Below are 11,559 nucleotides of genomic sequence, written 5' to 3' on the forward strand. Positions count from 1 at the left end.
GGCTATGTAATATTAACAGGAAGGGAATGATGATGGAATGGTAAAGGACATATCTTGTCAAGATTAACTTTGATGGCAGCATGTTTGATAGCAGAGGAATTGGATTTGTGGTCTGGGGCCTAGACTTGAGGCTTAATGTGGCAGGGGGAACCATCTAGTGGATGTCACTATTCTTAGATTGGAGCTTCAAGCAGCATAAGAATGTATTATATATATAAGGCGGATATTGGGAGTGGATCATATTACCATTGAGGGAGACTCTGTCACTATAGTGGACTGATTGTGGGGGCAGACTGAAATGGCTTAGGTCCACCCACTGCTATGAGATCCATGGAGAGCTCTGAGAGGATATTCTGTCCTGAACATCTGGTATATTTATCAAGAGATGAATAATGCAGCGGATTGGATCGTCTCTTTTGTTGCCGAGCACTCCAGCAAACTTTTGTGGACAGACATCTACAGTGCTTTTCTGTCATTTTATGATATGTTGTTTTTTAATTTTTATGGCTGTATTCATACTATATTTGTATGATCAACCAGCCTTCCAAAAAAAAAAAGAAAAGGAGACATATCTGGTGTAATTTTGCAGGTTATAGCAAATGCGCCTGCACGTGATTTTGGTCCTGCCTTTTGCAGGCAATGTGGTCCATGCACCTATAATTTAGTAGCAGATACGGTAATAAGCAGAGTAAAGAATAAAGAGGGTCAAAATATCTATGTTTAATAATGTCTGTATTGGATTGTGCTGGTTTCCCTTTCTCCTAGATTTCAAACTTAAGCATTGAATCACTCATGCTGCTTGGGAAGTAGGGATCTTATTAAAGTTTCGCAACAGCTTCTTAGCATTTCAATCCAAATTCTAAGAGAGAAACTTAGCTTGTTGCTTGCCTGTTTTCTTCAACTTGGTATTGTGTTCATAGACCAAAATGTGGATTACCGGACAAATGCATTTTTCATACAATGAACAAAACTCTAAACAATTTACTGGAAACCGCCAGTCAAGTACATTTCACACCCATTGGTCTGTTAGGTGCAACATAATGTTTAAAGAAAAAAGAAAAAATACATCCATGAACATTGTGAAGCACCAGTTCTATTTCTTTTTCCCAGCTTTTCCCTCCTTTCTTCTTACAACCTCATCAGCATATCTGACGCCTTTTCCCTTGTATGGTTCCGGGGGTCTCCACTTCCTTATTGCTGCAGCAAACTCACCAATGGCGCACTTGTCATATCCACTCACAGCAATCCTGGTGTTGTCCTCCACCTTCACTTGCAAGCCTTCTGGAATGGTCATCCTAATTGGGTGCGAGAACCCAAGGTTAAGTACTAGGTCTCTTCCCTCCAACATCGCACGATATCCAACCCCAACTAGCTGAAGTCGCTTCTCAAATCCTTTTGAGACCCCGACTACCATGTTATCAGTGAGGGTTCTGTCAGTTATTTGGAAAAAAAAAATGTGAGCATAGGAGAAATGGTTAGCAGAAGACACTCTGAGGCAAGCTTCTGTCTATCTTCAGGAACATTTACCTAGCCACATCATGTAAGAAGGAAGAAGCAGATTTCCAAACCTAAAGACAGCTTCATAAATTGATAACTTTTGGCACAACCCACCAGCAAAAGAATAATCAGCAAAACAAAAAAAGAGAAAAAAAAAACTTTTGCTTTTATAAGAATATATTCACAATGATACATCTCTAGTTATCACAGAACTGATCTAGGGCGATTTTGCCTGAATTGCATTTGATCTAAAGCTAACTAGAATATGTTCTGAAACGAACTTGAAACCTACATAGATTTCCTATGAAATATCACATATCTCCTTGATTCACCTAATCATTGTTATAAATAACTCGTATCATATATCTAATGGCCTGTAGGCAAAATTACTGTGGTGTTTATTTGACTACAGATTTCTGATATGTTATAGAAGCCCAAACTGTTCAACAATATCCTTTGAGTTAAGTGATAATCAACTTTCCAATCCATCAGTTATACATAAAATATAAACTAATAGAATGCCCAAGATGTTAATTTAGCCATAGCAGTTGTATGATGTATTGGAATTATGGACATCTAGAATATCTGTCACAATTCTTCACATTAGGTTCAAAATTAAATTACTCAGTTACATATTTTATTAGATCTCTAAGCATTAATCTAGCCAATTTTTTTTTAAAAAAAATAAGCATTAAAATCATATCAAATTACCTTTGAGATCACATATATTAATGGTCAACTCAAAGGGAAAAGTTTTAAGTACTGCTCCTTCCAATAGGATCATATGTATTATGACCCCACCTCATCCATGTCCGGTAGAATCTTCACCACTCATAACACTTTTCTTTCTCAATAAAAAAATTTCTGCTACCATTCAAACTATTTTCTTCCTCCTCTTCTGCTTTTTAACCTAAAAACTTAATGTTGATTGTGATAATATGATGTTTAAATTAAACAGATTATAGTTTTCAGTTCCTGCATACCATTAGAAAGCTTCATATGTAAGGGATGGATAATAAGGGAAGGCTGAAGGAAAAAAATGGTATTGATATCTCTTCCTGTCTGGGAGATGGGATCACAAGAGTTTGGCGGTGAATCCTTCTTTTGTTTTTTTTTGTTTTTTTTTTTCTGATTCATGTGAGGCCTGGCGACAAGTGGGTTTACAAATTCTGATGTCTGAAGCTTAATTTTTTTTTCGGTTGGTAGCCTGGTAATAGTCCTAAGAATTTTTCAAGTGCTCTTATGATCTATTTTATAATTAGCATGGTCAAAAGAAGGAAAGAGTGTGACAAAGTTTGCCAATCTTCCTGGAATTCCAAGAGATTTGCTGCACCAAGATTATTTTCTTTTTTGCTGTAACCAACTCATTTACTGCATCTAAGATGAGTATTATCCAAAACAAATGTCCTAAAGTTAATCATCCAACAGTACTTTACCGGCTACATTTTCAGGGGTGGAGCCACATGGACATGAGGTGGTAAGTTGCTTCCCCTTAGCCTTGTGAATCTGCTTTGACTCCTGTAGATGCGGAGAAGCCCTACACCCATCCCCAGATTCCCTTGCGCCCATTAAAGTGTGGGAAAACCTCCAAGGTTGTGCCATTTCGATTTGCAGTGCAGCCCCTCCATGTCCATGCTGGTCTACTATAGTCCCTTGCAAACACCCCTTCCAACTGGAGTTCCTCTAGTTGGAGTCCTTGTGACAAGCAAAAATTTGGTTTTGTTTGTTTTTTCTATTCTCCACCTTCCATATCTCTTCAGATCCATTGACACTACTGTGTAAAAAATTCCATTCTCAACTATAGAAAATCACCCCCTTCTTTCTCTTTGCAACCATCTCAAGTTTCAAAAAGCCACGCAATGTCCCATCACCGTCTCCTGGAAGCTCATCTTGATAGATTTCACACTTCCACAAATTCCATGCCAACAAAGATCTCTCCTACTTGCTGTTCTTTGATCACCTCCTCTCCTCATGGCTTAGTTCTTAACCTTCTGGAGGCTACCAACATGTTTTTAGAGAAGATGTAAACTGAAATGTAGGAGATAGAGAGAAGTAGCTCTTCAATAGTTTTTCTGAAATTATTTATCTTTTAATAAGACATCATTTTAAGAAGTAGTACAGTTTCTTATAAGGATCGTTTTCTTTGTATGGTTTAGGAACCCTAATGAAAGAGGAGACTCTTCTTAAGTTCTTGTCAGAGCCATGTTTAAGGCACTCATCTCTTGTCAGTGTACAGGGGTATTCACAAAATTTTCTCCAATGATATCTCTAACAATTGGTTAAGTTTTGCTTGTTGCACTGTTTTCAAACTAACCCATTAGCCTCACAATTTTTATTTCAGATTATACATCAAGTTTAAAAATAATGATTAACAAAATGACATCACTAGTGAAAACATCACCTAAGCTTAAGTTCTAGAAGTTTATGCATTTAATAAGTTGACCAATGACCCCCCACCCCCACAAAATGAAGGGGTAAAAAGGATAAATCCTGGTTCAGTTCCTGCGCACATTGCATTTGGTGATTAATCATAGCCACTGCATATGCTAATAAACACTCAATACCAAAATGAAAACAATATTTACTCATATCACTAATGAAGTTCCAACTGAACATGGAGAAATCTTCCAAATTATATCTTCCCTGCTTGCACTTAATTTATACTTTCCTTTTTTACATACAAAAAGAAGCAGTATTTTGGCACATAAAATCTCATTCTTCCTAAAAATGGTATAGAAATACAATGCAGCAACTGTGTCCACTGTCCAAGATGAGCCCGTGTAAATTACATTACCCTTTCAAGATGGTGGAGCAACAAGGCCCACAAAAACTCCTTCCTGGTTTTCAACTTGCCTGAAATTCTTTCTTAGCAAGCGGGACTTTTGGGGACCATTGTTACAAAATGGGAAAAATAAAATGATTATGCCCCTGATTCTTATAAATAAGACTCTCTGGATAATGAAAATTTTTGATCCATGTATTTTGACTACATAAAATTTGTCCCTGCACTGATTAACAGTATGTTTCTAGAATTTTGGATTTCTTGGCCTGCTTTTGGAATTTAAGATGTTTTATGTGATTTTTTTTTACACATACCTGAATGTTTTTTTTTTTAGCCAATGAAAAGGTTAGTCACTTGAATAAGAAGAGAATGCATGATCAGATTTGGGTTCTGGAAGGAGAAACCAGAGCTCTCAGAAAACATTTAAATCTAAGTGCCAAGGAAGCAAGTGCAAGTATGAGATTCCACAAATTTCCAAAGCAAAGAAAGGTGCCCTAGGTAGAAACTTCCAACTACTAAAATTATAGCGTTATGACGATCTCTTGATACGAGATTCTCCCGATATCATTGATGAAAAGAGAGAGGGTTTGAATTATTTACTTGATCATGTTGGTTCATTCACATAAATTCATTATCTCTTAGTCTAGGATACAAATACTCCAAATTGGGCACCAAGTCCATAAGCAATATGCATTGAATATCCAAATGCACCAGATATGACTACAACATATATATTGAATATTTAGATTACATATCTTTTTCTTAATTAAAAAGGGGCTTCAGATGTTTCCCGTCCTGGGATACTTCTCAGATTTTGGAAATAAGGGAGAGGAACATTTTTTTTATTTGGTGATTGCTACACTTTTAATGATGGGCTTGATGGATGACTAAATTATTTTGCGACTTGAATAGCTGATGTGAACGTCTAGAGTATGGATTACAATTTATATTTTTGAATGATGATAGATGACAAAGTTTGTGAGTGTTTATGGAGTATGACTATGTTATTTGATAATTTGTTATGCTTTATGGATGGTTTTCTACATATGTGTAAAAAAAAATGTATATTTATTTATTGTTGCATCACCATAGCATATCCTATTTTCCCAAGACTTGTCAAATCAAGTGTGTTGTACCCAAAGATTTAGGTCCCGATGGGACATGGAGATGGGGTACCATCATATGTGGTAGGACAGGACCATCTCACTATTGTCCCAGCATTTTGATCAGGATGTCTTGGGATATCCCTTATCCCAAGTGTCGGCATAGGATGGGACGGCCGCGCATCCTGCTCCATAAGAAAATTGGGACAGCCCCATCCTACAAAATTTAAAATTTTGGTTGTATCCATATCACCTATTTATGTATGTCCATGCTCCACATCTCTTATTTTGTTTCTTACATTGGTTTTAGACATCAGGTTGTTATGTGTCCTTAATTACAATAGACCATTCCTCATATATATCATTCTAGTCGATATATAAGTTAAAAGTCTGTTGCTTAACATCCAGGAGCAGTACCCATGATTCCCATGTTTACATCTTGCAACGGTATCTGGATAAAATGGACTTCCAATAAATATGTTGGATCTAAATATATTTTTTTGTTTTTTCTATGATGACAATTAGATATTCTTCAGGACTTTATATGTTATGTTGAAAATAAAATCTCAGGGTAGTCAGTAGTTCATTCCATTTGATTAAGGCTTTCAAAATAATATCAATCCTATTTTCTGTGACTCACTTAATAATTTAAGATATTTATTATTATTCTTTTAACTAAGTTCACTGCCTGACACACATATATATATATATATATATATATATAGAGAGAGAGAGAGAGAGAGAGAGAGAGATGGACTGGGGTACACTTGAGTGTAGCCAAGCTCAGATCTGGTCACGTCTATCACCATTCGATCAGTGCACATCTTGAGGCACTCAAATAGCCATTAACAGGTCTATTGCATCAGGGTGGAGAGAGAGAGAAGCATTAATTAATGGGATGGGGTGTACCACCCATACCCACACCCATCCCTCAGGGCACGCCCCACCCATGCTCTATCTTTCTCCATCTCTCCCCCTCATGCAGCAAAAATAAATACTAAGATGTCCAGAATAAATATTAACCATAAAATGGTAAGTACCTAGTTTGCGAGAATAAACACCAATGTCCTAGAAATAAACAAAAAAAGATATAACTGCTCTCATTCAAGTGAGGGCTGCCTCATAGTAAACAGCAATAGAAGAGAATAAACAGAAGTTTTGGAAGGAGTAAACACTAAGTGCTCAAAGATAAACACTAACTCTGTAGAAATAAATATTAAGATGTCCACAATAAACACTAAAACCCATATGATCAACATCTAGTCTATGAAAAAAAACACAAATGTCGCAGAAATAAGTAGAGAAAGATCTGTCCTAGGATGGAGAGAGAGGGGGAGGGGGGAAGAGGGAGATGCATCTTGAGGGATGGGCATGGGTGTGGGCAGTGCATCATGTCCTATCCCATTAAGGCATGAGTGTTGTACCCAAAAGAGGAGGAACAAGGCATGAGTGCTATCCCATTTTACTAATGCTCTTATCTCTTTGTGTTTTCTCAGATGTAATGGTGGAGGGTTGCCATTAAGAACTGGTTTCCAGCCTTCAAGTTGCGAGCCAATCGAACAATGGCAGATGCGACCGGTTTCAGACTTGGATATGCTCCAGCATAGCCTAGTCTCTCTCTCTCTCTCTCTCTCTCTCTCTCTCTGTGTGTGTATGTATAAAAACAGTACCACCATCATAACATTAGTTGTTCAAGTTTCAACATCAAAAATCATAATTGTCTTTTACATTAGATATCGTGTTTCATATATTTAGAAACATCATATCCAAATTTCACTTCCCTTGTTGTTTTAAAACCAAAGTCAGCAAAATTAAACGCCTAGACATCCCTTGGTAGCTTCAAAGATAATGGCAAAACACCACTTCTCAAAGCATGTTTAATGTTTCTAAACAAAACATAACACAAAACAATAAATCATTAAACATCCTAGAGTAGCCCTTTATTTATAAGGTCTCCTACAGACCATAATGATCCTCGAGTAAAGCTATTAAAGCACTGAAAGAATGGGCAAGAAGAGATGGGAAGAATACTTTTGGATATCGAAGAGGCATTTGCCTCAAAGCCTTGCTCTGTCCCAAGCACTAATCTAGCCATCACCTTGGTAAACTCACCTTGCTTAGGGACTGTTGAGGCACTTAGGGGTTCCTCTCCTTGCCTGAGCACCTAGGTGAGTGCATAGAGCACCTTTGACAACACTAATCAAAACAAGTGCACTGGTTGACACTATCTAAACTCATTCCTATGATTAGTTGATTTTGTTTGAAACATTTGCATTTGCTCTTAGACGAAGCCAGTAAAGATCCCTTCTAAAATCAATATGTTCTGCTTGGACAAGCTGAAACCAGTTGAAACCAGCCAACCACCAAGTGGCTGATATGGACTGACTATGAATATAATGTATTTTTACTTAGCTAACAAAAATTGGTCCAAAGTTAAACTGAAACCTCTAGAAAGAGTCCTTAACTGCCACTTATCTTACTGAATGGTTTGCAAATGATATAACTAAAAGCACACAAATGGGTATATGCACACATGTGCATGGATACATGTGCATTCATATTCACACAGACATATCAAATGGATCCATATCTCCAACTTGCCCTAGTTCTTTTTTCGAGAAAAGAAAAGAGAAAAGAAAAAGAATTGGGAAAAAAACTATTTCTCTTCCATAAGAACAGTTTGTGGACAAAATCAAGCAGATGTTCCAAAAAGAAATAAATTTCTTCCGACAAAATCATTATAGAAAGCATGTAAGCTGTGACATTCACTTTTGCAGCCAATTTCCAGTCAAAATTATTCTATTTGCATATCCCATATGATTTATCACCAATTTAGCTGGAGATCCGGAGAGACAAGATGACAAATATATATATATATATATATATATATATATATATATATATATATATATATATATATATATATATATATATATATATATATATATATGTATGTATATGTCACATACATGCATCCACTAAATGCAACATTTTGGAAGACATGGGGAGCGCGTTGCCATTATTTTGTTTTTCATAATCTCTTGATTAAGTGTATTCTTGGGGGCATATAGATGGTTCTTGGGATCTCAATGAGATTATGTGTAAGGCAGAAGTGTCATTTTTAAATTGAATTGTTTTTGCAATTGCATTTGCCACTCCAAAAAACCACAGAAACTTGCATGTACATATGTTGAAAAGCAGAGACACAACGTGTATAAAGGAGAATTAGACAACCACCAGGAAACAAAAAATGATTAATCATGTGAACTATAGAATTAATCACCTGATACAAGCCAAGATTTCTCACTCTTAAGCTTTCAGGTATCAGTATTCAAGTCTCAAACAATGAAGCCAACAAGATATAATGCAGAGGATGTAACATAAAACAGTTTAACCAGATACGGAGATTTCAAGCAGGTGGGGCATACACAGTATAAATATGTCATATAATAGATAGGTTTAAGAATCAAGAAAAAACAAAAATCAAAGATGAAAGTAAATAGCAGAGAGAATAACTGAATAAATTAGTAATACGCTATGAGTATATAGAGCTTACCTGAAAAGCCCATGCATCTGATTGGCTCTTCTAGTATCCGAAGCTTTGAAGACCCTTAGAGTTCCAGATTCCAATATCTCAATTTTAACTTCACGTGGATAAGTTGTTGAGAGTTCACCCAATGGACCTTTAACCTTCAAGTCTTGCCCATCCAATGCAATGGTCACATTAGGTGGCACTTCAATTGGCCTCTTCCCAATCCTAGATTCCTTGCACTGCACTGGCTTTCTCAGAAATCCTATCCTACTGATAGGACTATTGGTAATACAAATTTCCTTTCTTTCACCAAGAAACAGAGATTTCAAGTTGCTGAAACATCAGAAAAAGATATCTACATTAGGCATGAGCCAATAAAATTCCAGCCTCCCCTACATGCGGTTAACTATCCAAGACTCTAGTTTTGAAACACTTGAAGTAATCAATGCTAATACATATTCCAATAAGAAAACAAATATATAGGTTTAAACAATTTGAGGTTTTCAACCGTCCTAAATTTCCTAAATCTGTAAAATGTAATGACAGAGAAAGAATTAAGAATTTTCAGAATTAAAGAACATGCCTATAATTCTAACCTCACATTACAAATGGTAATATGTTGAGCAAGATTTCAGAAGTTATGCAATTATTACATATATATATATGGTAAATTGAAGTCCATGTTTTCCTTTTCTTTATCTGCAATGCAACTCTTCAAATGTACACGAGATATTGCATCCAATCTACAAGGCACAACCCAATCTACAGTCTGCAATCAGAATGGTGCACACAAATCAAAAGTCTAAATCCAAATTCATATTCGGAGTCCTCCAAGCAATAGCAAGAAGATTGCAAAGATCCAAGAACAGGGGATTTTTATGGTAAAGCATTTCAAAGGTCATGGTTTTATGCTTCATCAACCTATCTAGTCCAAATCTGATTTCACATTTCTATTGATATGCCCATGGAGAAATGTTTCAAAGCTAAAAGGTTATTAAGACTTAATTCACCCCTTTCATCCTCTATTTACAGGCATCAGAGCCAAACCAAAAGGAAGAAGGAGAAGTGATGCTATGGTGGCCTTGCCAGCTATCTTCATCAGGAGGAAAGCCATCAAAGATAGGCTAAAAGGCATTGTCACTATATTACACCACTCTTGGTGCAGTATAATACATTCTTTAAAAGACTAGGTTCATGTTATCCTACGCTAACATCAGCATGTCTCTAGAAGGCAACTACTTTGATGGCTCTTACAGGAGACATTACAAACATAAGAGCTACATATGATGGGATATGGGATTCCTAATTGTCAGTAGGCCTTCCCAGGACTTTCCTCTCCCATTTTAGGTACAATAATTGCTGAAATCCAAGAGAAGCCCATATCATGCATACCATTTGCAAAGGCTAAGTATATCGCCTGCTGGATGTCTAAAACCAGCTCCCCATAAGACAATTTCTAAACTGGGGCGAGTCAAAAGAGAGCACATATGTTGCAAATAAAGTGAGAACATGTGAGGAGTTGAGAATGCAGCTTAAGTTAAGGAAGAAATTTCCCAAACGAAACTGGTGGCAAAATAAGATACGTAGAGGAGCAAAAATTTGGGACTGATGCTGCTGTTACCCTTTATATCACTGTTGAAGTACCTTAGTAATGTATGGAAGAACGCGGTGCGTTAAAAATAATAATCACTAAGATATCAAACACCTTCATATAAACTGAATTAAAGAACATATGACAAAATATAAAAAAGGGGAATAAAGACTACTTGATTCTGAAGTACTAAATTTTGACATTTTAGTGGATACACCCCGATCAAAATTTTGAACTTTTTTCTTGTCTGAACTATGATGGCTTCATTCTCGAATGACCCGTCTTTCGGATACCATCTGTGGGAGAAGAGAGAGACTCACCAAGAGTGGATTGAAGAGAGGAGCGACGCCATGGCCTCCGCCCAGCACCCAGTCCTCGCCGAATGGAGTGGCTCCTTTCCCCAGGCCATTTTATCCATTCAGCCCCGTTTTCTCCTATCCTCAGTCTGATTTGGGCTGGGTTCGACCGCGTTGTGTTTGAAAGAGAAATTCTCTGTGCACCGCGGGCGGTGCAGAACGCGCGCACGGCCCGCGATGATTGACTCGTGCGCATCTGCAATCGTATCACGGCATACAAAAAAATTTTTTTTTTTTTTTAATTTCATTTTGCGAGTCAATCATTATTATTGTAGGCGGTGCATGCAGTTCTGCACCACCTATGATGCACTAAAAATTTCTCGCGTTCGAAATAGACCTATGGAACCAAAATACAAAGAACAGACCTATGGAACCATGTTATATAGGTTGGATTGGCCGCATAGTCATCTTGCCTGAGCCGGCCCAAACCATAATTTATAGAGCTCTCCCTCGTCACATATTCCTTCTTCCTTCTATAATCTATATTCTCGTTTCTCGAAATAATTGCAGTCTCAAAATATTTCTGCATTCCCAAAACATATCAATCTAACCAACATATATATATAAATATATATATATATATATACACACACACACACACACACACCATTCAAAAATTATTTTTTGACCGACTTTCTAAGATAAATAACCACTTTAAGTGTAAAAGGATATTATTAACTTTTATATTAATACCCTAA

The 11,559-nt window shown here is 36.7% G+C and overlaps 1 protein-coding gene across 1 annotated transcript; it reads right to left on the reverse strand.

Annotated features, from left to right (window-relative positions):
• Positions 1 to 933: 933 nt before the first annotated feature.
• LOC105034395 (large ribosomal subunit protein uL6c) lies at positions 934 to 10,984 on the reverse strand. Its single transcript, XM_010909537.2, has 3 exons — positions 10,826 to 10,984; positions 8,939 to 9,247; positions 934 to 1,430 (listed from the first exon to the last, which is right to left on the reverse strand). The coding sequence occupies exons 1-3, from the start codon at positions 10,921 to 10,923 to the stop codon at positions 1,094 to 1,096; spliced, it is 744 nt and encodes a 247-aa protein (XP_010907839.1). The 5' UTR covers positions 10,924 to 10,984; the 3' UTR covers positions 934 to 1,093.
• Between the last annotated feature and the right edge of the window lie 575 nt (positions 10,985 to 11,559).

Source organism: Elaeis guineensis, chromosome 5 (genome assembly GCF_000442705.2).
Source record: "Elaeis guineensis isolate ETL-2024a chromosome 5, EG11, whole genome shotgun sequence".
Taxonomy (NCBI): domain Eukaryota; kingdom Viridiplantae; phylum Streptophyta; class Magnoliopsida; order Arecales; family Arecaceae; genus Elaeis; species Elaeis guineensis.

Excerpts from the sequence above, each read along its gene's own strand:
- LOC105034395 (XM_010909537.2), bottom strand. The coding sequence starts at position 10,923 with ATGGATAAAATGGCCTGGGGAAAGGAGCCACTCCATTCGGCGAGGACT. Across the intron at positions 9,248-10,825 it reads CTCTCTTCAATCCACTCTTG|CAACTTGAAATCTCTGTTTC; the intron begins GTGAGTCTCTCT and ends CTGATGTTTCAG. Across the intron at positions 1,431-8,938 it reads CAGATGCATGGGCTTTTCAG|AACCCTCACTGATAACATGG; the intron begins GTAAGCTCTATA and ends AATAACTGACAG.